Raw genomic sequence first — 25,200 nt, 5'->3', positions numbered from 1 at the left:
GTGAGTGACAAAGAAAACTGCTAACTTGGCAAAGGATACCCCCTTATCTTTGGCCGTGGTGGTTTTTATCCTACAAAAAAGATAGAGATAGAGACACAAAAGAAAGAGGAGGAGGAGCAGTAGTAGGAAGGAAGAAGGGAGGGAGTGAATGAGGGAGGGAGGGATATTAGTGAATAAACAACTCTCCCCAACCAAACTAATCATGTTGTCTGCACACTTTCCAGCCCCAAAGAAGAGCCCTTTCCTCCCAGTCAGTCTCACTGAATGAACGTGGCTGCCCGGAGCAGACAGGAATTCCCCACCCCCCACCCCCAACCCACCCTCCTTCTTCCTCCAGTGCAGCCCATCCATCACCCAATCCCTGCCAGGTCTACCTTCTAAACAGCCCCTGAATCCATCCACTCACTCCTCTCCCCACTGCAATCTCTCACCTATACCTCTAGTTATTTGCACAGGTAGTTTCTCTGTCTTGGACTTTCTTTCCCCACTTCTTGGTGAATTCCTGTTCATTCCTCAGGACCAGATTAGATCTCACCTTCTCTAAATAGCCTCCCCTGCTCAACCCTGGCTGGGCTAGGTGTGCCTCTTATTTGCTCCCCCTGCCTGCCCTCTGTGCTTGTCCATCACAGCTCTCATTCAGCTGTCCTGGAGATTTTTATCTGTCTCTCCCTCCAGTCACTAGCACAGTGAGCCCTCGCCTGAGTGAATGAGTAAACACATGTGCACTGCTCTTGACCGGCACTGGCTTGAGAGCCGGTATCTCCACAGTATCTCTGTTGCTCACTGAGCACTGCTGAGGATCATACAGTCAGATAAAACATTGAAAGCACTGTATGGAATGTCTGCTAGAATATGCAGTAGATTGGATAATGGCTACCAAATATATCAGGTCTTTGGAACTTGTAAATATTGCCTTACTTGGGGGGAAAATGGTCTTACCACTGTGATTAAGGATTCTGCCAGAGAAAACTCCGGGTTATCTGGGCGCCATCACAACAGTCTCTCTGAGATAAGAGGAAGAGAGAAGAGATTTCCCCACTGAAGACAAAGTGACGTGAAGATGGGGCAGAGGTGAAGGGATGTGGCAGGAGCCAAGGAGCACCATCAGCCCCCAGAAGCTATTTAGTTAGAAGCAAGGACCAGACACTTGCGGGGCTTCCAGAGGGATGTGGATCTCAGGCTTCTGGCCTCCGGAACTGTGAGGGAATAAATTTCTGAAGTAAGCTACCAAGCTTGTGCTAACTTGCTCCAACACCGCTAGGAAACTACTAGAACATTCATTTGCATTCACGTCCTGTCTGGGCTCCTAACACGAGGATAATGAATGTGACACCACGGGAAGAGAAGGAAGGACCACTTCTAAGCACCATAACAGAAAACTCAGCACTTCGGACACTATGTGAATCAATAATATTCATTTAGAAGGAATATTATTTAGAATATTAGATGTGAAAGCATCCTTGAACTTACAAACACCATAGCCTTCTCAACAGCCCCTGTAAACCTGGCCCAAGGCAAACTTGCAATCACCTCCTGCTCAGAAGACCCCAACGTGCGTTCTGTGCTCTGGGCCTTTGCTCTGGCTGGCAGGCTGTCCTCTCATTGCTTCCTACTGAAAGCCCACCCCCTGCTGAAGTCCAGCGAAAGGCTTCTTGCTCTACAGCATCTTCACGGATCGGCTGCTTCTCTCTCATATGCATCCCCCCAAACTCCCATAACACTCTTTGCATCTTGCACACATATCAAATTTTAGGTAAATGGGTAAACTTATCTAATAATGCTCATGTATATTACAGAGAAGCAAAGAGAAGATCAGAGAGGTTAAGAAATTTCTCCCCAGGTTGTTATTACAGGAAGAAATGAATAAATTTAACGTGGAGAGGGTGCATAGTAGTAGATTGGCCAAGGTGCATGCTGAGTAACCAACTAGCACGAAACTCCAATCCCTGCTTGGCCTCTGTGTGCCTTGTGGGAAGCTATGGAACTGAACCTCTGTCTGTTTCTGTGAAACTGGTACATCTGTTTCGCAAGTCATTGAAAGTAACGTGCAGAGTTCCTACGCGCCCAAGCCGGGATAGACTCGAGTTTACCAAAGGGTGGATACCGTTTCCAGCGTTATTAATCTTCTGTGTACAACCCACGAATCAGAGGTGACCAGCTATACCCAGAATAGCGGCTGAATGCCTCCCTCAAAAATTGTCTTATAGAACAAATTCCCTGCTCATTTTCCTAAAAATAAAATCTAATGGGAAAATCAGTGTATTTGGAACAAATAGAGTTTGAAATTCTAACTTCAAAGTGTCAATGTGGAAACACTCATTCAAAACTGTGAGGACAGAAGGGAGTGCAAGATCACGAGTTATAAAAGTAACGGAGACAAGGCCCGGGGGAGAACCTGTCCCCTTGCCTCGGCTCCCAGTGCCCTGCAGGCTGATTTGTTTGCACAGAAAGATCTTTTTTTCCAACTACTAAAACAGCTACTTAAATTTTAATCAGGTAAACAATCTCTCTACCACAGCAATTTTTTTTTTACTTTTTTGAAAAAAATAATACCGCTGCTTAGAACATGGCTTCTGAATATGACACATTCTGCTTCAGCCACACCAGACAAAGAGTAACATTTCCTTACACCTGGGGGAAAGGCTTCGCAGTTGAAAATTTTAACATTATTGTTAGAACAACAAGTAAAAGCACACAGAACTAAAGACAGTTTAGAAAAACTATTAATGATATATTTTACATTCTTTTTTAGTGCTAAGTCTTCAAATCTGTTGTGTATTTCTCCACTTAGAGTAGACTTCGATTCAGACTAGCCACACTGCAAGACCTCAGCAGCCACGTGCGGCCCCAGCGCTGGGTGCTGGGGTAGTTTTACAGCCTGCTCTAACTGCTGGGCTACTAGAGTCTGACAAGGTCTCGGTTGTCACTGTTACAGAAGATATACGTATCTTTTCAAACCTAGGTAAAACACCTGGATGGTTTGACTTTAGGTGGTGGGCACACAGTGCAACATGGAGATGATGTCATCGTAGAAATGTACACTTGAAACCTGTATGATCTTATTAACCAATGTCACCCCCAAAAAATTTAATAAGAATTATTTTTAAAAACTCAGTACCCTAGCAGCATGCCCAGCTCCAGCTTGGGCGTGGGAGAGAAGAAAAAATTAATCTGGTTGCGGAGACAAATGTTCCTGGTGTTTCTGCACAGCTTTTGTTACAAACTATCTTTTCAAGAATATTTATATAATAAACACCGTTGGGAACTAGACAAGGTCTCCCTCAGGGGCAGGGGGCAGATTCATTTCCTGACCATGAGAAGAAAAAGGATGTTCTCCTCTGGGGCAAGGGCTGGTTAGGTTTCCTAGCTGCTCACATAAGATTGGGGGTTTCCTAAGCCTGGGAAGCCCCTGCTGGGACACAGACCCCACTGTGTGCACAGCACCCAGCCGGACCCCTCTGCATGACTCCCTGTGGGGAGCCAGTGCAAACACGGAGCTCGGGCCACCTCTGTGCCCCAAGTAATCACGGCTTTCTTCCTGTGGCCCAGGGAGCTGTGTCCCCTGTCAGCAGCTGCACAGCGGGGAGGCCACCGTGTGCATCTGAAGGTGGGGTGAAACCTCAGACTCCTCACAGCTCCTGCACATCTTCTGTGTGTTGCTGAATTTTACTTCGAAACACGCATCTCCCAGAGAAGAGAATTTATATTTTTTGATAGTGAGAACCAAGACCAAATCAATGTACTGGTTAGGATTAAGGTTTCTGAAAAATGGCGGGGGTGGGAGCGGGGAAGCTTCACAGCGCCCCTCTGTGATCTGAGGTCCAGCCCTGTTATGGCCTCGCCAGTCAAACCCCTACTGAACTCCTTCAGCACTATGAACATCCTCCCGAGGTTCTGCAGTTTCTTTTACAAAGTAGCTATGTATACGGTACCTTTCCACAGCATTTGGCTTTGTCTATAATCTTCAGGGCAAACTCCTTCCCAGTGGACCTAGGGAGTGGTCAGAGGAAGGTGGTCAAAGACAGCATCGTCATCCCTGATTCCCTCTCCAGCACAGAAGACCCAGGGAAGAAGGACTGGCTTCCTCCTCCACACGTCAGAGAACATGCTGAGTAGGGCTGGGGAGAAAGGTGCCCCCCCCAAAAGAAAAGAAATCCAAAGCCACACCATGTCCTTTTATAAATATTAACAACTATCTTACTATTAAGTAACTTACATGTTAAAGGTACTTAAACTGTTGTTATCAGACATGAACGAAAAACTGCTTTTCCCATACTTAAATCCCAAAAGAGTTCTCTTAGGAGGCAGAATAAAATTAGGAAAAAGGAATCAACATTACTGAAAACTTCCTATTATTGATATATATTTCCATTATTCTATTAGGTACTAACTAGTCCACCATACAAATCTGAAAAGTCACCAGGCTTTCCGTATCTATTTCTCAGGCCAAACTCCATCTGGTGCAATTGTATCTGGACCTTTAAAAGCCCATTTCTGGTACTAAAGAGATCATTTTCTCAGGCACAAGAGTCTTGATGTTGTTACTTAACATTTAATCACCTTTAGCATATTGAAATCTGAACGTGCCAAAAATTATCTGAGTATAGGAAACAGTTCAACAGAGAACACTGCAGCCCTCTTGGGCTACGTTAGCTCTCTCAAGTTCAGCTGCTCTTGCCAGGTGGTCTGGTACTCATGGAGGAGGCCACCTCGGACGAGTAACTAGTATTTAAACTGCTTTCCCATAACATAAGCCCAACCCTGCCTCAGATTTCTAACGAGTCTTTAGAAGTCATAATGTAGATGCTGAATGTTACTTGGGAGGTAGTCTGCGTACCAGAGCTAAGAATATATAAGGCTTGGAGCAGCGGTCCCCAACCTTTTTAGTACCAGGGACCAATTTTGTGGAAGACCATGTTTCGATTAGGTGGGATGCAGGCCTGGGGAGGGCTGTGTGGGTGGGCAGGAGGTGGAGCTCAGGTGGTAATGCAAGAGAAGTGCTTGCTGGCCTCGGCTGCTGCTCACCTCCTGCTGCCTGGCCCAGTTCCTAAGAGGCCAGGAACTGGCCTAGAGGACAGGCAGTGACTTTGTGCACCAATACAAGGGGCAATAAAGCCTCATTGCAGACGTAGCAGAAGGGAAAAACTACTGGTTACTAGAGCTTTCTAGAAAATTCCCCACAAACAGGAAAAACTGACCACTTAGATCAGGTAGGAAAGTAGCAAAGGAACACAAAGACTCTATTCAGAGTCTTTTCCAGATTTAATACTGTTTACAAAAGGCCTGAAATTTAATAGAATGGATTTCTAACCATTGACAATTTAGGACCTTAAAATAAAGCTGGACAAAATATATATATAATTTTAAGACAGGCAAAAGTTTAAGATACTGTTCTTAAATGGAGTCAGAGCTCCTATACCCTCAACTACTCATATATGCCATTAAGTATTAATTGAGAGGGTTATTTGGGGATTAAATGAGTTAATGTACTGAGAACAGTGCCTGGTACAGATAAATGAAATAGGAGGTATTTTTAAGGATAAGTCTTATTTCCCATTTTTCTCTGGCTCATGGATGGGACCCAATACACTGCTCAGTCCAAATACAAAGCAGGTCCACACTATTTGCATACATGTTTTCCCTGTCAAATTGCTTGTGCGCATGCCAAGCAGCCGGTCCCAAGGGGCGACTCCCTCAGAAGGCTTTTTGTTCATTCAGGGAAAAATAAACACCAAGGAGAAATGTACATGCAGGTGGGAAAACGATCATCCCTACTACCCACTCACCTGTCCACACACTCTTTGACTACTGCAAAATTGCCGTCACCAATAACCTTTCCGATTTTGTATTTCTCAAGAAGAGTTGAAGATTCAGAGCACCTGTTTCCATTCACTCCTACAAAAAAAGGATAAATGCAAAGTTGAGAGAACATCAACATTTCATCTTGATTCCTACATACCTGTCAAATAACTAGTTGCAATGCACTTATTTCTAAATCTGCAGTAAAACTAAGGAAAGCCTCTGAGCATACTGTCTGCTACAATACCTGAATCATCGGTTTTCTTCTGACTTTACTGGTGGGAGTCAGACACCAACATAATCAATAAACACTAACAAATCCCTGAAATGCCAGCTAAAATAAGTGATTGGTTTTCTGCAAAAAAGAATTCTAAACAAAACTTTAAACTTTTTTTTTTTTGGTCAAAGTTGAGAAAGAAGAAGAGTATGATGTTAGAATTTAATCTTAGAAATTTTCTCAAGATTCCTCCTCCAGATTTTCTAGTAAAGAAAATTCTAGCCAGCTAGGGTGCCTTGTTAAAGCTAATTCCTGGCTCACAGTCTTCTCAGACAGGTGTTGGTGGTAGGGGGTGGAGGACAGGAGGAGGAAGTGGTTAAGACCAACTACTTTTTTGCAGTGTATCCCAGCACATTGCAGACAGCACAGAAAGAAACCCTTCTGCTAGCTAACGGAGAGAAGGAAGAGTCTGCATTCAGGAGCTGGGAGCAGATTGCCACAGAGGGAAAATAAAGGAAGCTCAAGTCTGCACTCTGTAGTTGGAACAGCTTAATTAACAACCCACTAGGGCTCAACTGGCGGCATGACCACATCCCTGCTCAGGAAGGCAATTCAGCACAAGTGGATCTGCAGTGGCCATCACGTGCACAGGAGTGACTTCCTTTACAAAGTAACCCTCAGATTGAGCACTACCTTCAGGACTCATGCAGCGATCAAGTTCTGGTCCACCGTTTACGTTGGACGAAGATCTGCCATGTGCAGAAATCTGCTGAAAGAGCAGAGTGACCATTACTTATCAGGAAAACTTTATAAACCTTATCTAGCAAATCCTTAAGATAAAAGAAAGTGCTTATAGAATGCAAAAATACAATGATAAAGAAATAGAGGAAGCATTGCCTTTCTTTTCATCTCTCCTGTCTCCCTGTATGTACCACACTGATACTTTTTTTTCCCTTAGATACAATGTCTTCTATTAGGATTGGGTATCAGGAAAATTGTCAGTGTGCTACTCCCTTTGATACTGTGTTACTTTTGACCTCAGTGAAATAAAGTAGAGAGACTTGTGTGGCACCTAAGCTCTATAGGTCCTTGCAAGTGGCAATATAAGGTATAGAACTACAGATTATTCCAAGGAAATCAGCAATGCGTGGACTGCACCACCTTCCACACCCTCTCATGAATTGAGGATCCAGCATGGAGCCCTGGCTCAAAGCTCTTCCTTACCAACTCTAAGGTAGTAGGAACCCCTCTTGAGCACTGCAGGGATTTTCATTGCTAGGAACCGTAGGGATATAAAAGGTAAAACTGAGAGGTGGGTTCCAACCTAACAAAACGCTGAAGCCCCCATTCCTACACAGAAATATCTCTAGCTCATAGGTAAACTAAAAAACTCACATTATGACTATTATTCATTATATTAAATTTATTATTCTGTAGACTTGCAGTATTTTTTCTTAATCCCCTAGGGCTCTTATGTTTTTTAACTCACTCTGTGCCCTTTGATCTTTAATTTTCTCTCCTGTCCTCTCCTTTCTCTCTCTCTCTCTCTCACACACACACACACATACACACAAACACACACACACAGAGCCTTTTCAGGAGCTTACAAGGTCAAAGGACCCACCAAATCTCCATATCTTCAGAAGCATCTTCAGCATCTTTGGGACTGGGATGCTTCCACACTTCTATGCCCAACCTGTCCTGCAAGCTTCTGCCCTAGAACGGGCGTGCCTTCCTCCTCACTGCATCCCCCACATGCAGCACCGTGTCTGGTACACACAGCACTTAACTCGTACTTGCTACACAAAAGAACAAATGACTCCCTTCCCAGGGTTCCCACAAGTTGGAGGCACTGGGTCTACTCTTCTCTGGGTGAAGTGGACAACTCCACAGAAGTTGAGTTTGGTTCAAAACCCAGGACAGCCCAATGCTTATGAAACATCCCTTCAAACAGGATCATCCGGAAGTTCTGGAATAAAATACAAGCCTCAAGAGTAAGAGACATGTAAAAACAGGGCTGCTTCCTCAGAGCCCATGTAACCGCACCCGTGTGGACAGTGACGCCAGCAGCACTGTGTCCGTTAGGAAACCGAGGCCATGGGAAAAGAACGCCGAGACCACCGATCGGCTCCTGTCTTGAGCGGCAAACACACTTCCCACAGGTTCCTGTTTTCTTCACTCTGACACACAAGTGGTTGTGCATGAGTACGGGTGTGTCTGGGGGTCCCATTCTAGCTGCCCTGGACCTGGTGGAAATGCCACACTCGGCTAAACACCCGACTCCTCAGATTTCAATCATTTTGCTTCCTCACAATCCAAGGTAATTGGTCGATAGTGAAAGTTTTTAAAATTCAGCATGTTCATTGTTGTTTTCTTTTTGTCACTGAAATGAGAGGCAACTCCAAACTGAGCAGCAGTCTATGCTAGAATGCTGAAAAGCTAGACTGTTTAAAAGGGAGGCCCAGAGGGGATGCAAAGGGAAGGGGCACGAAAACCACCACGTCCTCCACTCTGCCCTTGGCACAGTCCCCACCCTTGGCAGCTCTGCAGAGGCCTCCTCGTCCACCCATTCCAGGCATTGCAGCCAGAGAAACTTCCACAGGGCAGTTCTGGTATCAGCCTGAGAGGCCAAAAACCTCAGTAGGTCTTCGTTACAACAGAATAGCCCCGGAATCTTCAGTGTGGTGCATTCAGGTCCTGATTTACCCCCATGCCCACCAGACCAATTTGTTTCCACTACTTCCCCCCCGCATGGAGAAAGACCCCAGGAGAGCGAGCAGGTGTTAGAGGCTGATTCTCTGGCGGCTAAAAGACAGTGGCCACGGGGCTGCAGTCTGAGCCTCCGAGGAGGGTGTGGGGTCAGGCGAAAGCCTACCTTCCTGTGTGCCTGACAAAGGTCTCACTAACTCGCCAGGAAGTACAGCTTTCTCAGCAAATAATGGCAAAACAATTTTTTTTCAAAATTCTCAAATGGAATGATTTTAAAAAACCATTAAAAAAATATAGAGTTAACAGGCGTGACATGTAATTACCTATCCACATGTGTTCCTTTATTAGAAAAGAACGTTTCTGTGAAGAAAAGGAAACCACGAAGAACTAAGGGGAGTCATTGGGTTCCAGCACAGCGACCAGACAGTAACGTGGGGAGACTCAGGCACGGTGTTCCTTCCCTGCACAGGCAACGACCCTGTGCTGGGTGTTTGGAAGCTGACATCCTAGAAACAGGCTTCTGTGTGTGTGCACTTGAAACCCTTCCGGGAAACCTTGCATCCCCGGCTGTGGTTCCTACAGTTCTGAAGGTCCCGAGAGGGAGCCATTCTGCACAGGCACAAAGCCACACTCAGAATGCGTGAGTCACACAGCCAGCAATTAAGTTCACTTGACCTCTCGGAATGAAGCGCAGGGATCCACAGGTGGAAGAAAAGCCGGGTATTCACCAAGATCTCTGGCCACATCCCGGCACTTGGGAGGCATCTATTGTGAACTACAAAGCACAGGGTTCCCAGTGTCCCGAGAGACACGCAGACAAAGAGCAACAAAAACCCAGGGGATGACGCCATGCCTGCACGATTCTCCCTGTTTGCCAGGCAGTTTACCTACGTATTTCCCTGTCCCTCGGGAGAGACGCATTCTCTTAGTGGGGCAAGGGCTGGGTGGGCCCCAGAGAGGTTCAAATGTGGCATTCCTGATGGAACCTGTCCCACGTCCATTGTCTAACTAAGAACTGGTACTAAACTCTCCAAGAATGCTAATGAGCTTTCCTGCTTCCATCAGCAGCTCTGATGCTGAGGCAGCACAAAGAGCTGCAGGTTCTCTGCAACAGAGCAGGAGCGAATGACAGCATCTGGGTTCTCTCCGGATGGCTTCCGTAATTACTAACTGGTTCAAAGGGATGGGCTGGTGTTGAGGGGGGGGGGGTGCGGCCAGGGGGCCCTATTTCCTGAGGAGGCCCTGATTGGCCAAGGAGGAAAGGTGATGAAAAGACCAGGGTGATGCTGCAGGGCACCCTCCTCGGTGACCTGCACTGCTGCCCCGCCTAGCTCCTCCTCCAGCATGAGCGGCTCCATTTTTATGAGGAAGCAAGGGAGGGAAATGCACAAGAATCTGCTTCTGCTAAGAACGTTCTCAAAAAAAAAAAAAAAAAAAACAACTTAGAACAGAAAAAGCTATAAAGTGTTCTCAACTGCCAACACCGTTTAAAAAGGCATTCATGGCTGAGTGAGGACATTTGACAATAGGGATTTTCGGCATTCTGCATTTTCACAAGGCAGAGTGTCCTACATTAAATTTCTTTGATAAGTAGATATTACAATTTCTATAAAACTGAAAATTTAAAGAGGAATGGTAAATACTGAATTTTAAAAAGTAGCAAAAATGGTGCTATCAATGTATTACAGCACATAACTATTGACTTTTGAGGATAATGCCAGACACTATTTTGATTTTTCCTGGATGGAAGAGCTTGAAGAGAATCTAGGAGATAATCTTGTGTAGTAAGTTGAGTTTATTGAATGCATCTTGGAAAATGGCATCATGATTCCATTTTTAAGTAGCCTACCGTAGGGGTCAGACACATTTTCTCTAAGGGGTCAGAGAGGAATATTTTAGCCTTTGCAGGTCATACCGTCTCTGTCCCAACTATTCAGCTCAGCTGGTGTAACATGAAGGCAGCCACAGACCATATGGAAACAAATGAGCACGGCTGTGTTCCAATAAAACTTTATGTAGAACAACAGGCAATGGGCCAAATTCGGTCACAGGCAAACTTCTGGTCCACAAGAACTTTCTTGGAAAAGCTTTTCCTCCAATATACTACTTTTAAACCCTAGAACAGCATAACCCTCAGGTATTGTTGCTTTAATGCAGTGGTTCTCAGTCCTTGGCTCTCCACTAGGAAAGGCTATACGTTCTGGAAAGATTTGAAAAATTCTGTTGCCAGGAAGTATCCCGGACTAAAGAACCCTTGGTTGTAGGGCCCAGGCATTGGTACTACTTTAAGCTCCACAGAAGTAATGTGCAGCCAAGGCTGAAGGCCTCTGTGGAGGAAGTTTCTGGCAGCAAGTGTAATTAACTGTTCAGCTACTTTAAGTTCTCTCCATCATGCGTCCAACAATCTAATAATTGCAACTCACCTGTAGCCAAAGAACAACTTCCTCTTTGTAAGAAAAGGGAAGATGACACTCACTACAGTTCATTGAGTGCCTACTTTGTGCCAAGTCCTGAAATGAGTACTTCACCTTTTATGAATTATCACGGTCTCCATTGATTTATGAAGAAACGGAAGCTCAGGGAGCTTAGATGACTTGTGCAAACACCACAGCAAATGCATTTAAACCCGGGTTGGACTCCAGAGCACAGGAGCTGCTTGGCTAGTCTCACACCATCCCCCACCCCCCACACCTAAGGAGAACAGGAGGAGAGAAGTCTCACAAGACCTTTAAAATAACCAAGGGGTGCCGCCCAAGAGCAGAGTCCCTGATCAAAGTACTCATTGTGGTGTAGTTAGAACATGTTTTCAGCTCACAGAACTGTCATCACATTCCTGTAATTCATCACATGACATACAAATTGATAAATTCACAGCCTTTCCTCACATAGAGTTTAAGAAAATACTTTTTCTTTAAAAAAAAAAACCAATGAAATGTACTAAATTTATAAATCAGTACACTAGATATTACTTGCAAATAGATTTTGTTTCCATTATCATTTTTGTGGTTTTTTTAAAAAAATTTCAGAAACATCTATTCCATGCATTAGAAGGAAAGCCAGTGTAGATTACTACAAATGCTGAATTAGGCTTGCATTTAAGAACAGAAAGCTTTATCATGTTTATATTAGAATTTGTGATGATTTACTCTGAAATTCTTCAGTATTGGTGATGAGCCAGTGAACAATGGATATGAATCAGCATCCAGGGACTGGTAACATACAAAGTATTCTCATCTGTAGCTGTACCTTCTACTTCGATTCATTTGGTAAAATTAGTGGCCACTGGAGTTTGTGATTGGTTAATAGTGGAGAGCAGTGATAAAGAGAACTGCCCCCTCCAACCCTACCTGTACATGTCCAAGGTTTAACACAGCAGCCAGCTCAACAGTCTAAGAAACAGGCTCCGTGGAACGGCCGGCTGTGCCCTTCTGTTCCTCTGAAAATCTCCACCACCCTGGTTGAGTCCACGGCCTGCCCGGACCAGCACAGCATCTCAGCACATCCCCCAGGTGAGCTTTTCAAGCGCAGTGTTGGCTTATTGGATTCTGAACAGCAGACGGGTGGTTTGGCCATGTCTACCTGCCAAAAAGGTCTGCGTGCTTTCACTGTGAGTTGGCACCGATTCCCAGGATGCCAGGGGGTGAGAGAGGTGCTGTCTTTTCAGTTCCAACTGTGGCGTCTCCTCATGTCACCGACACAGGACAGTTCTCTACCATGAGCTCTAAGTCTTCACTCTGCCCTGTGTCCAGACATCTCTAATGCTCTCCCAAGAAGAATTTCTGGTACTATCACTTTCATGAATGAGATTAAGGCGTTGAGACTGTGGCTTATATGCAAATGAAGTTTTTACAATTGACTGTCGGTACACTGGGAGGCTCTCCCTCCATTTCCACAAAGGTGCGCTTCAGCCTGGTGGAGTCACCGACCCACCAAAGGCGTCTGGTTACCGAGCAATTAAAATGTGCAAACCCCTGTCCTCCACCAGTGTCTGAGGTTCATTAAGATGATTGATTTTGTTAGGGCACCAAAGTCTTCAAAACTGCTTAGTCCCGCTTTTGTTTTTTTGATTCTGTCAATAAAAGTAATTACATTCCAAGATGAAGTTACCACCCAACCTTTCTGGGATAATAAAAAGGATATAAAAGTAGTCAGTCTCTTGGTACCGAAGATTATTAACTCGTTTTAAATACCAAAGAAAACCCAAAGCTCCAGGGAAAAGCCAAACCATCGAAGGTCAGCAGCTACTGTGGATTTACATTTCACAGCTTCGGAAAGAAGTTTGGAAGGTCGGCGGGTCAAAGAGGCACATTTAGCTCTGCCAATCACAATGAGACACTGCCAGCCCTTTCATCGCACTCCACAAATCTGGGAAATATTTCACCACCGGCGGACCCAGGAGACATCATCAGATAAAATAGCAGCACACCAGACAGTTTATAGTCTCAAGATGTTGGATACTGTTCCAAATGTACTTTTTTGTTTCTTCTTTCAACCAAGAAGAAGGCTCACAGTAGACAGCCTCTGGGCATACACACCAGCATCAAAACGGGGGACGGTTTATCCTTCCGTGTCCACAGACGTGCCCCTGACTGAAACCTTGACTTACCACAGCCTTGCAAGCCTTCTACTGGGACATGGATGATGAATTAAATTTCAGGGAAATGCTTTCTTCATCCATCTGGCAGCTGATGACACATTTAGTACTCTTTATTGCCTATCTGTCCCAAAGAACATGCTGTGATTTAAGCATGGGAAATATTCCCACAGGGAAAGCCACCGCTGGGTGGAAGGGGCTCCAAGGAACTTGGGGAGAAGAGACAGGAGATGGTGGGCTGAGGTCAAGGAGAAAACAGAGGGTCAGGAAGACGGGGATTAAGAGAAGAAAACGTCCGTGGCGGTGCGATTCTAGGATGTGAAGGGGAGAGAAGAGAATGGGCAGGAAGAGACAGGTCTGGAGAACAAAAGCACTGGAAGGAGAACTAAGCAATAAAATTGATGGGGAGAGAGCCTTCCGTGGCCATCCCAAAGGACACTGTACGGAATGCAACTGAGGGAGCAGGGGCAGCCCGAGTGGCAGATAAAGAGATGGCAGCAGAGAGAGAAGGGGAGTGGTAGCCAGCCTCCCACATGGTTCCCACCAGCCTCACCTCCCAGTTTTCAGGCCCTTGTGCAGCCTCTGCCCCGCTGACTCAGGCTGATGCCCTGTGACTGCTAAGATACTAAAGAAATGATGGTGTCTGAGTTCCGAGGCCAGTCACAGGAAGAAGAGCTTCTGCGAGGCTCTCTCTCTGGTCTCCTGCTCCGGGGAAAGCCAGTTGCCGTGTTCAGAGGGTGCTCAAGCCAGCTATGGAAGTGCAAACATCAAAGAATGGAAGCCTCCTGCCAGGAGCCAGCATCAGCCTGCACCACGTGAGTGAGTCACCTTGGAAGGGGACCCCCTGTTCCCCATGAAGCCTTCAGAGGATTGTGGCCCAAGGTATATCTTGACTAACAATTTCATCAAAATTCTTAAGCCAGAACCACCCCAGTAAGCTGCTCGTGAATTCCTGACCCACAAAACCTGAATGAGAAAATAGTTTTTTTATTGTTGTTTTAAGCTGCTAGGTTTTGGGATAACTTAGAGCTAATGGACTTATCCACAGATTACTAATAGGTTGGGATATGGAGAGAGGGCCGAAGAGCAGGGGTGACAGAGCTGGGAGGCAAAGTCATCACAGAAAAACGGAGGAGGCAATAGCATCTGGAGTCTGACTCTTTTCTTCTCCCACACTACCACTGCAGGTCAATTTTTTAAAAAGATTTTTATATATTTATTTTGAGAGAGAGAGGAAGGGAGGGAGAAAGAGAAGGAGAGAAACATCGATGCAAGAGAAGGACATCGATTGCCTGCTGTGCTCCCCAGCCGGGGAACTGGCCTGCAACCCAGACATGTGTCCTGACTGGGAATCAAACCAGTGACCTTTCACCTCGCAGGGCAACACTCACCAACTGAGCCACACTGGCCAGGGCTGCATGCCAATTTTTTGGTAGGTGAAACTCCCCTCGCGGGAAAACTGAACCTGGAAAACCCCAAGGCTTGCAATAAGAAAGAACAACAAAGCTATTCTCAGGCTTTCTGTATATTTAACCAATTAATCTCAACCATGTACTGTGGGTCCTAGTAATCCCCTTTGTATAGAAAAGGATGATGTGACTTGCCCAAGGTCATGCAGCTAAGTGAGTAGCCAGGCAGATTCCACCCCCAGGCACTCTGGGAAATTTTAATTATCAAGGAGGGCAAAAGGCAAACAGAGTGCTGATAAGCTATCACCCCAGCGATACAGGACCAGTACAACCCGGCTTCCACTGGCCTTGCTGAGGCGGGGGGCTTCCCTGTGCCTGACTGCAGCAGGTGGCCCTGCACCACGGTGGTGGAGGGGGCCCGTGTCTGGCCTGCAGAAATGCCTCCTCCAGGTGACAACCACCATGATGAGTGGTATCGCCCTTTAGGAGAGTCAGGTTCTCTGAACCCACACAAAAGCAAAGCCAAATTGGAACATCTAGAGGCTAGGTTCTGGGGAAGAGGCCCAATGGGACCTGCCAGGTGGCCCTAGCATCTCACTTTATGAACGTTTGGTCTGACCGTGTTGTTTCCAATCACGTTGAACAGGCTGGCCGTAGAGACCGGTAATGGTTATGAGCCTGAGCTCTGCTTTCAAACCCCAGCAGTGCCGCCACGCTCCTCACAATGGGGCTCCCATCATAGGCCCACCGTGTAACATGATCTCATACCCACGGACCCTGGCATTTGCTGGGCCTGGACTACTGTTTCCTACCTAAGCCGATCTTGACAATACTCGGCTCCATTACTAGCTTCCAAAGAAAACCAATAACCCCCACCTACTGTGACCTTTGTCATCTTCATAAAGCTTTACAGGGTCAGGTAAAAGTGCTGGGCACACAGTACAGACAGACCATTTCACTTGAAAAGAGTTTTCATTGGGTACCATTTAGCAATCTCTTCCCCCAAGTCTCCCGGGAAGAGCTATCTATCAGCAGGCATTCTCTATCTTTCTACCTCCCTTCATCTAGCCTCCCCTGCACCCCAAGATCACCTTTTGCTAACCTCTCAACCCTTGTTCACTCAGAGCATCTGTGCAGACTTAGACCCAGGAACTCAGCAAACAAACCACCCCAGCACTCTTCCCCCTGAAAGACTGACACAGCACAGCTTTTCCACAGGACCCACACAAGCTTCCTTCTGGGGAGCCTGGTTGGAGTCACTGAAGCAGACCCACCAGTGAAAGGGGGGAAAGTCAGAGGTTAGAGACACAGACCCTGAAAGGCTCAGAGTTCGCAGCTGGCCATTGGGATCTTCAGCAGATCACATCTCTGAACCTCAGTTTCCCCAACTACAAAATGAACACTAAATTAAAGATCTCAGACCACTTCCAGGCTTCACATTCAATGACTTTAGGTAACTATCCAGCAAAAGCAAAACATTGTAACTGAGGTATGATTCACTCTCAATGCTCCAAAAGTCTCAGGTTTAGGTGTAGAGAACCTTGATTACTTGGTCCCCACCCTATTTCTCACACTCCGTCCTGCAAAAACTATTCACAATGTAAAGAAAGCTTTGCTTCCTCTCCCCACTCAGGTCCAGCCCCTCAGAGAGCTCGAGGCTTTTATGAATGCATGCAAATGAAGCAGCATTGTCTTCCTCTCAAGGACGTGATTGAGAGAACTAGGAGAGCTTGTTGTAAAAGGGGGGCTGCTCTTGTCTCTCTCATCTTTTTCAAGGAGCACACAGACATGCCCTGGACACTCTGAGGTCAGAGATGAGACATTACAACATCAGTCTATTTGCATTTTCAGCTCTTGCAAAGTTCCCACCAAAACACCAAAATGATTCCCAGAAATCGGCACAAAGACGGGATAAATGGTGAGGCCACATCAAATTCTGCTTACCTCTGACTTGTTTGCTTAATTCCCTCCTCAGTAAAACCCAGATAGAAAACAACAAAACCCATCTGCTCAAAGCTGCGTCCTGCTACATGAGAGGCAGCTCCCTCAACTCCTCCTGCACATGCCCTCCTGGCTTAGCTTGCTTGCTTTTGTCAACTCTCTGATTCTCTGCAAAAAGCTTATCTATCCCCAAAGCCACTAAGCTTCTAATTAGGATAAATAGTGGTAAAAGTTCCTGCCCATGAAAAACAGTCCTCCATTGTCAGACATTCCCTCTTAATTGATCTTAATAAGCCATTTTAAATGAAGGGGAAGGAAAAAGCAGAGCACTAACACATGGTAATTATCTGTAATTCTCCATTCGCAATGGCGCTGAATAGAGGAAATAATGCAAATGTGGACAGATGCTGACGAGAGCTTTACAATGACATTGAAATTAGGGTTATTTTGTACAGTAAGTAACATGACTAAGTTGCAGTATTTCAAAGGCAATATACCCCACGGATTGATGGGAACTGTAAGAAGATGAAATTTCCACCAGGCATGGCCCACGGGAATAGGAAGGGTAGAGAAGTTTAACACTGTGTCCTCAAAGCTGATCAGTGTGGCAGGTACTCGTTTAGTTGCTAATATTTAACATAAAATTCAGAGATTCTACATCAGGTTTAAAGGGAGAGGAAAAATGGACTCCCTAGCCTCCCAGATAGGGTGGGGGGTTTTTTTGTGGTTTTTGGGGCAACTTAAAATAACTACAATCCTAGCATTTTTAGAGGTCATTTTACAGATGAGGAGGAAAAAACCAACCCAGAGGTGTTGTAGTTGTTAGCAAAAGCCACAGCCCTCAGGTGAGGGCCCTGGAAAGATCACTACTCTTTATCTTACTGATAATTTCATTTTTCCTCCAGTAATCAGCAGTTATCTTTATCTTTTTTTGACATCAATAAGTAAGCCTTCAGAATTTACTGTATGCTAAATGCTAAGGTTACTACGATAAGACACACCTCGCACAGTGAAAAGAATAATGCAAGGTCTCAGCAATAATACAAATGATCACATTTTTGAAATTTCACGAATCTTCAGTCCAGAAATGTGAGTGATCTTGTGGGAGTTTGTACGCATGTGTGAGAGAGTGCGTGTGCACTCAGAGCATAAGTGGCCCCTAGTGTCCCAGGAGCATCACCAAAAAGGACAATGTTGAGTCTGGAGTTGAAGATGGCCAAGTGAGAAAGAGGGAGCCCAGGTTACCAATGGATAACAGAAAAGGGGAAAATGACCATGACCCTGGGTAAGCAGGGACCAAAGTACCAGTCTGGAAGACCGCTTGCAGCCCTAGGTCAAGGCTCCCAGCTCCTCCTGGAGCAACAAACAGCCTGGGGGGAAGACCCCAATGACCTGTGCACTCGGCTCCCTGGAAAGCTCATGTTGGGTTTGCAATGTTGGGTTAACAATTAGCAGCACTAGGAGCCACTTGCTTTTGCTTTAACAGATGATGAAGCAACTAAAACTAGAAAAGAGGTGAGTCTGTAACGGTGAGGAATTGTAACCCATCCCACCATTCTTTCGACAGTGTTTCTGTAAATGCTGACTCTGACGAATACATTGCTTATACGTACACAAGTTTGTGTAAGAATCCTAGGAACTAACTTCAAAAGATACAGACTCCTACCTTCAGGCATCCCAGCTCTGGGAGATTTGCTGACCTTAACTCTGGAGCCAGGATAACTAAACCAGGATGATGCACACCAAACCATCACTTGCCTTACCAGAATGGACCACGCTCGTCTGCACAGAGAGAACTTCTCAACCCTTCCTTGATCTCCTGGCTCTGCTTCCCCTCTCTGACCTTATAAACACCTCTGCCAAGACTGAGATGTTAAGATGGGCTTTGAGACGTGAGACCCCCACCTTCTTAGGGGCCAGTACTTGAATAAACTTCTTTCCTTTACACCAGCACCTGACTTTCAAGTATTGGCTTTCAAAGCGGCAGACAGCTGGTCCTGTGTTTGATTACAAATGAACTTGAATTATTTTTACTTTGGTTCTCTTGAAAGTTACTCAAACTAAAAACAGTGCACCTTTTATCTATTCTGGGGAAAATAAGTTGGGAGGAAAAGCTGAAAATACTTTGCTTTCATTAGTGAATTTTAATTTATATAACTTTTTTGGAATTGACAGTGAAGTGTTCCACTGAAATCCTATCATGGACTAACCTAAGACTACATGGCACTTCAGGAAATGCCTGTTTGTCATAAATATAAGGAGCTTCCAGCATTCTGAGGTAGGTGAGAGCTGGGCACTTTAAATCCCAAGTCTGTTTAATCAAGAGGAGTCCCAAACAGGTAACATGTATTTATCCTTATCCTAAAGGAACAGGGATTTTTACTTATTTATTTTTAACTTTATTGTTACTGTGGACACTATCACAGTTGTCCCCATTCTCCCCCCTTCTCCCCACCACCCAGGCTCAATCCAAATCCTGCCACCTACATAAACAAGGAGACACAAAAAACAGTCTTTTTCCAGAGGAAATTTCTTTGATTTCAGGCACTTAGATGAGAACCATGCACACGCACTCTGGAGCAGACACAACGTTCTCAGGGCAGGACCAGCAAACCTCAGAGCTGGGTGGAGAGCGAAGCCCTCTGAGAAGTGGGGGACCACACGCCTCACTGCTCGGAAGGGGTCAGGATGTCAGGCTTGGCGGGTTCTGGTTTTTCAGTCACGCAAAGGTGGGCGGGGGTTGGGGGAGCGCTTACCATGTATTTCACTATGAAAAATATTTTTCAGCACCCGTCAAGTAAAGAAAAAGACTCAGATAATACCAACCAACTCTGGGGATGTATTCCTAATGAGGGTACTTCCATTGTCCACCGAGCACGCCAGGAAAACGCGAGTTAATGAACGCGAACACACACGCGTGGGTTGTTTCTACAGAGGCAGTCAGCCAGTCTTTAACCTCAGTAACTCACTGCCATTTACCAGGAACATTTTCTCTTGTAAGCTGAAAATATCAGGAGCTATTATGTCAGATTAAGTTAGGTGAAAGTTTCAAATTTGGTTTTGCTCACCATTCTTCCTATTAGATAAAATGCCTATTAAACCAACTGACAATCATGGTAGGTTACTGTTTATATAAGCACATCGCATTCAAAACCTAACATTTATTTCTAAGTTCTTCACCAAAATGAACATACTGTTCTTGTGTTACTCCTTGTGTATGTAAGTATCATACTAGTATTTCACTCTATTTGGGACTTTCACAAAGTCAAATTAAGTTAGTAACATTACAGTCACGATTCAAACTAAGACTTTTAAGAAGAATCACAGCGTTCTCTAAGGCTTCATCATCGCCAGTCATTTTGCTAATAATAGGAAAACTACTACTGATAGTATTTACTACATAATATTCGATCCTAACCACAACCTGATATTCCCATTTTAGAGACTGGAACAGTTCAGCTCAGAAGAGTTAAGGGAGTTGGCCAATATTCCAGAACGAAACCGGATACAGGGTCCAAAGCCCTGTCTTTCTGGCTCCAAATCCTGACCTCTTTCCTGCTTGATTTGTTACTGCATCCAAGCCCCTGAACAAATTAAACCACTAAACTATGAACTCAAAATAACAAAATCACACAAACACGCCACATGGGCTATTTCATACCTTTAGTCCTCTGAAACTCCCTGGGCTAGTTGGAGAGGAACTGGAGGATTTCGTAGACTTAGGAGTGGAGAGCTGGCTGCTCGGAGTTCCGTTAACTGACCAGGAGACAACAGAGGAGACAGAGGTCATTAAAACTCAAGACAGCCAGACTGTGCAAAAACACTAAGCACATGCATGAAGCTTCATTTAAAGCTCAAAGCAGATGGCAAGCCAGCAAAAAGCAAAAATAATGTAGCTTACTGTATTACAGACAAAATATTAGACACATAGGGAGTAAACCCAGGATTACTTTTGATAATAGCTTCCCAACAGTGACAAAAACAAAGGTATATAACATGATGGAACTCGAGATGTGAATAAGAATTCGTCCATCTATCCTGCCTGCCAGCAAGGGTAGGGAAGTGAATGGCCACTGTCTTTGTAATGCTTTGTTACGAAGACTGTCCCATGCCCACTACCCTGGTACACACCAACCTGAACAACCGAGCCGTTCTACGGCTCTCCCAAATCAGTTCCACCATAATGCAAACGCATTTTCTAAGTACATTCTTAATGGAGAGGGAAAATTACTGGTCATTTTCCTTGTAATATCTACTTGTGTGGAGGCCATAAAACACACTCTTCAACTTTTTCATTGAGACTAGTTATTTCTAATTCCTTCTAAGTTCTTTTCTTCACAGCTTCATTTCCCTATTCTTTAGCAAATCTTGGTGGGTTTTTACACACCCTCCACCAGAGTTTTTACACACTTCCACATACTTCGTAGGTCAAAAGCTCTATGTAGAGCCTCTGTTAGAACAGGTCTGGCCACTGCAGCTTACAGGGGAAGGTCAGCTGCAGATTCTGACCACAACGCTGGCCAACCAGTTCAGCGTGACTCATGCATATTCCTAATTGTGTCTCCTGGATTCATTTCTGCTGTAATGTCACAAAGCTGGTACTTAACATCTAGTATTGGTGTAGTTTTTTCCTCTTCTAAGGAGTATTTATAACCCCTTCTATCATGAATCTTCAATGCTTTTTGCCCAGAGTAGATGAAACCTGCGATTCATCTCTATGGAAAGAAAAGCAAAGTCCATCTCCTTTACTTTCATACGATGAAACAGACAGCTATTATTTTACATCATGCCAGTAAGTATAAAAAGCAAAATGCAGACATATAATGGTCCTTCCTAGGTGATTCCAAAAGGTGAGCACCAGTCCCGGAGTGGAGGAGAAGTCCTGGATCTGGCATTTGATAAATCATATGTGCACACAGGGGGTGACAGGGGGCTATGAAGTCGTGCTTGTTCATTGTAGCGCTCATTTTAAAAATTCAGTGAAGACAACATTTTTTCTATTTATTTTTGAATTACCAAATGAAGATGAAAATTTTTTTATTTTTGAATTACCAAACATTTTTCTAATTTAAAACCACTCAAGATAATGATCAGTTATTTACATCTTCTTAACAAATGTATGTGGGCATTCAGAGTGCAGGTGCAATACAAGTAGTTATTAAATTAATTGAGAACTTTTCAAAGTACCCAAAGTGTGTCTCCTGGCCAGCGTGGCTTGGTTGGTTGCAGTGTTGTCTGTAAACAGCAGGGTCACAGGTTTGAGTCCTGGTCAGGGTACGAGCCTAGGTTGCGGGTTTGATCCCCCATCAGGACAAGTGCAAGAGGCAACTGATCAATGTTTCTCACATCGATGTTCCTCGCCTTCTCTCTCCCTCCCTCCCTCCCTCCCACTCTCTCTAAAAATAATGAGCATGTCCTTGGGTGAAGATTAAAAACAAAAGACTATTCAACAGCAGTGATTTTTTTTTTATCAATTAAGTTCAATTTCAATTAATGGTAGAGTGTTTCAAAATTTTCTTTAAAGGAAACTGGTGATAAGAATTCACATAAAATAGAGATTATGATGAAAAATGGATTTTTAAACTTGCTGTGAGCTGAAACCTTTTTTTCTCCATCCCATACAGCGATCTGTATGGGTCACCAGTTCCTCCTCCATCAGTGCTGTTGGCTTTCTGTACCATTCAGACACCACACTGATACCAAAGGCTTCCTTGGAATGGTGACAGAAAAGGGACTAAAGGAGAAAAATAAATTCCTGCAAACGGTGATCTCTGTAGCAGACCAATCTCCCTGCAGTTTCTTAACAAAACACACTGCTAGGGATTTAACTGGTGTTGGTAACTACGCGTCTGAATTTTTCCCCCAAATAACTCTCATCCTAAAGAGAGATTAAGTCACATATAACCCTCTGAATTCCTGATAGCATTTGGAAGATTTTAGAAAGGTGTGTTCTAATGAGTAGTCCTTAATATCATTTCTTTATACATTTGTCCTGAGTCTTTCGGAGGGCCCATGGGGCCTGGGACGGGGCCACACTGTGCCTTCTCCCCTGACACCGCGGCCACAGGTAGAAGGCACACTATGACCAGCCAGCATTGCAATGCTCCCCAACCTTCACCCCACCCCCGATGTTCTCTCCCAAAGGAAGGCTTTCATCCACCCTCCCCTCAACTGGAAGGTAAGAAATGTGCTTGGGGACTTTACTATTTGCTTGCTTGTTTGCTCTGAATACTTTTCAAAATATTGGTCAATTATGAAAAAGAATCCTAAGCTAGAAACCTAAAGTGAGAACTTTTTAAGACTCCAATCATGGTTACTATTTACCCGCTTACATCTTTCGGATTAACTTCTATGTCCTTATTTCACACTCTGTAGCTATTACAATCGATTGGAGTTTTGATGAGGTGTTTAGTCAACTAGACAACTTCCCTTACAGGAGTATTTCTGTCCCAAGATTGAAAAAATACCATCCTATGTGTATAAAGTTACCAGCTCTGTTTGAAATTCCAATTAGTGCCCTGGAACTTTGTAAATGGCAAGAGGTAGACCACAGCTAAAGCAGTCCATAAAACAAGTTATACTTCTAGGTTCTGGGGCTTTTAATAATACAAAACTCTTCCCTTGCTGCAAATGGAGAGAGAATACCATACGAATACATACAGAGGTGGGCAAAGTAGGCTTACCGCTCTGAGTACAAAAAACATGGAGTTAATAAAGCTATTGTAAAAGTCACAACCTGCATGTCTTTTCCCATGCAAACAACTGTAAAACTACTTTTGCCCACCCCTGTACAGTAACTTTCTTCAGAATCACAGTGAATTCCAGCGAGTGATTGGCTCTCACTTTTCCGTAACCGCAGTATGTGGTGAACACACTTCTGAGTTAATCTCTTACAAGCAAGCCGCCTGCCCTCTGAAAGGTGATTTAAACATCCCACAACTTTTACTTATGTAAGATCTATTCTATTGACCCAAATCCAAATATGGACTCAGTTAAAAACTGGGGATACTGGAATGCAAAGATTTCCTTGAATCAATTACTAAGCATTCCAAGCTCAAGTTAAAAAGATTTATGCCTTTATTAGGCTACGCTAAGAAGAAGCTGGTCTGCGAGACGAATGGGCTATGAAACATGTTTTGAGTTCAGTATGTTAATCTCTCTTTTTCGATCTCAGGGAGACAAAATTGGAATCATCCTAACACCTGATTCTCGAACCAACCTCCCCACTTTCATTTTGTTATTTTACTAGATGATAGCATCTGTAAACCTATCACTTAAACAAAAGCTAAAAACCTGACAAAAATGTATACCGTCCATATGGTAAGCTCAGTTCAGTGTATTTATGCAAATTTTGTATTATGTTAGCTTTCCCAGTGTGTGAGATCCTTTACAGAATGCATAGTATAAGCCTAACAGCAGAAATATGTTTTCAGTTAAAAATACTCATGTTGTCAACACTTTTAGAAAGAGAAAGCATTGGGCCTATGAACCCCGGGGAGGGGAGGAAGGTGAGAATAGAAGAGAACAATTGCATCTGTGGGCATTTTCATATTATCCACAAACTTGAGCCTTTTCCAATAATAAAATATTTTCCAAATTTAACTGGAAAATAAATGCCTAGAGGCGATGTGCCTCCTTGGTCACTTGGTATTGCTACTGCACACGGACAAGCATTCGCTGGTCTTCGGACAACTGGTTCTCCAGCGAGTAAGGGAGGCCAAAGCACCTGTGAATTGTGAAGCACTTCATTCTGCACAGATGCGCACGGGTACAAGCCAGATACAGTCACGGAAATGGAGCAAAGGAAACAGAAATGTGGCAGAAGACAACAGAAACCCAGCGGAGTGACAAAGCCATACGAACCATGGCTCACCTGGGGATTTGGCTGTAGAGTAGGCACTGGGGTAGTGGCCACCCCTCTTTACTGTGCACATTCAGTGTATACAGAGGAGGAGGGGGAGGAGGAGGAGACAGGAAGGACAGCGGTTATTCAGCAGGTCTAAACGTGCACACGAACAGAAAGGTGAAACAACCCGGCTTGGGGAAAGTGGGTGGTGCTGACCGGGAAGCGGCGGGAAGGTGAACAGCCCCCAAACTCAGTATCTTATAAAAAGTGTGACGCTCGAGACCATTTTTATTGATTCTCCTTTCACGTGTTCTAGATTTCCCACATGTAAAATCGTGGTTTTTCACAACCCCTTTGTTAACAGGAAATAATATCCACAAAGTTGTTCATAATTAAACTAGAAACAAAGCTGGCAGGATCGATATATCAAGATGTTTATGGATGTTTTTATATTTTTTAAATGTCAAAATGGTCAAATTATGACAAATCCACAGGACCTGAGACTGAATTACAGTTAAGTTTGACTCTTGAATAAGTAAAGCACTTCTTTCCAAGAATAATTGTTGCTACTATTAAATTGCTTGATGAAGGAAAAGCCTGTGGAAACCTATTGAGTAAATAACATTACGTTAGGTGTGTGTGTAAGTTTTAAACAAATAAGAGAATATCCACAGCCACATAGTAC

The 25,200-nt window shown here is 44.4% G+C and overlaps 1 protein-coding gene across 6 annotated transcripts in view; it reads right to left on the bottom strand.

Annotated features, from left to right (window-relative positions):
- Positions 1-25,200, bottom strand: part of DCLK2 (doublecortin like kinase 2) — a 124,699-nt gene that overhangs the window by 24,718 nt on the left and 74,781 nt on the right. For 2 of the 6 annotated variants that reach the window (XR_006656681.3, XM_024568949.4), the window contains exons 5-9: positions 24,543-24,593; positions 20,331-20,425; positions 6,710-6,785; positions 5,787-5,895; positions 3,933-3,990 (exon numbers count right to left, since the gene is read on the bottom strand). Coding sequence is in view for 4 of the 6 variants with exons in the window: in XM_024568949.4 (XP_024424717.1) it covers positions 3,933-3,990; positions 5,787-5,895; positions 6,710-6,785; positions 20,331-20,425; positions 24,543-24,593 (389 nt within the window). In the remaining 2 variants the exon portion in view is untranslated. The remainder of the gene's footprint in view (positions 1-3,932; positions 3,991-5,786; positions 5,896-6,709; positions 6,786-20,330; positions 20,426-24,542; positions 24,594-25,200) is intronic. The other 4 variants (XR_006656682.3, XM_024568948.4, XM_045202620.3 and 1 more) reach the window with 3 other exon arrangements.

Source organism: Desmodus rotundus, chromosome 9 (assembly GCF_022682495.2).
Source record: "Desmodus rotundus isolate HL8 chromosome 9, HLdesRot8A.1, whole genome shotgun sequence".
Lineage (NCBI taxonomy): Eukaryota > Metazoa > Chordata > Mammalia > Chiroptera > Phyllostomidae > Desmodus > Desmodus rotundus.
Note: the sequence above shows the minus strand (reverse complement) of the source record. Positions and strands in the feature narration are given on the sequence as shown.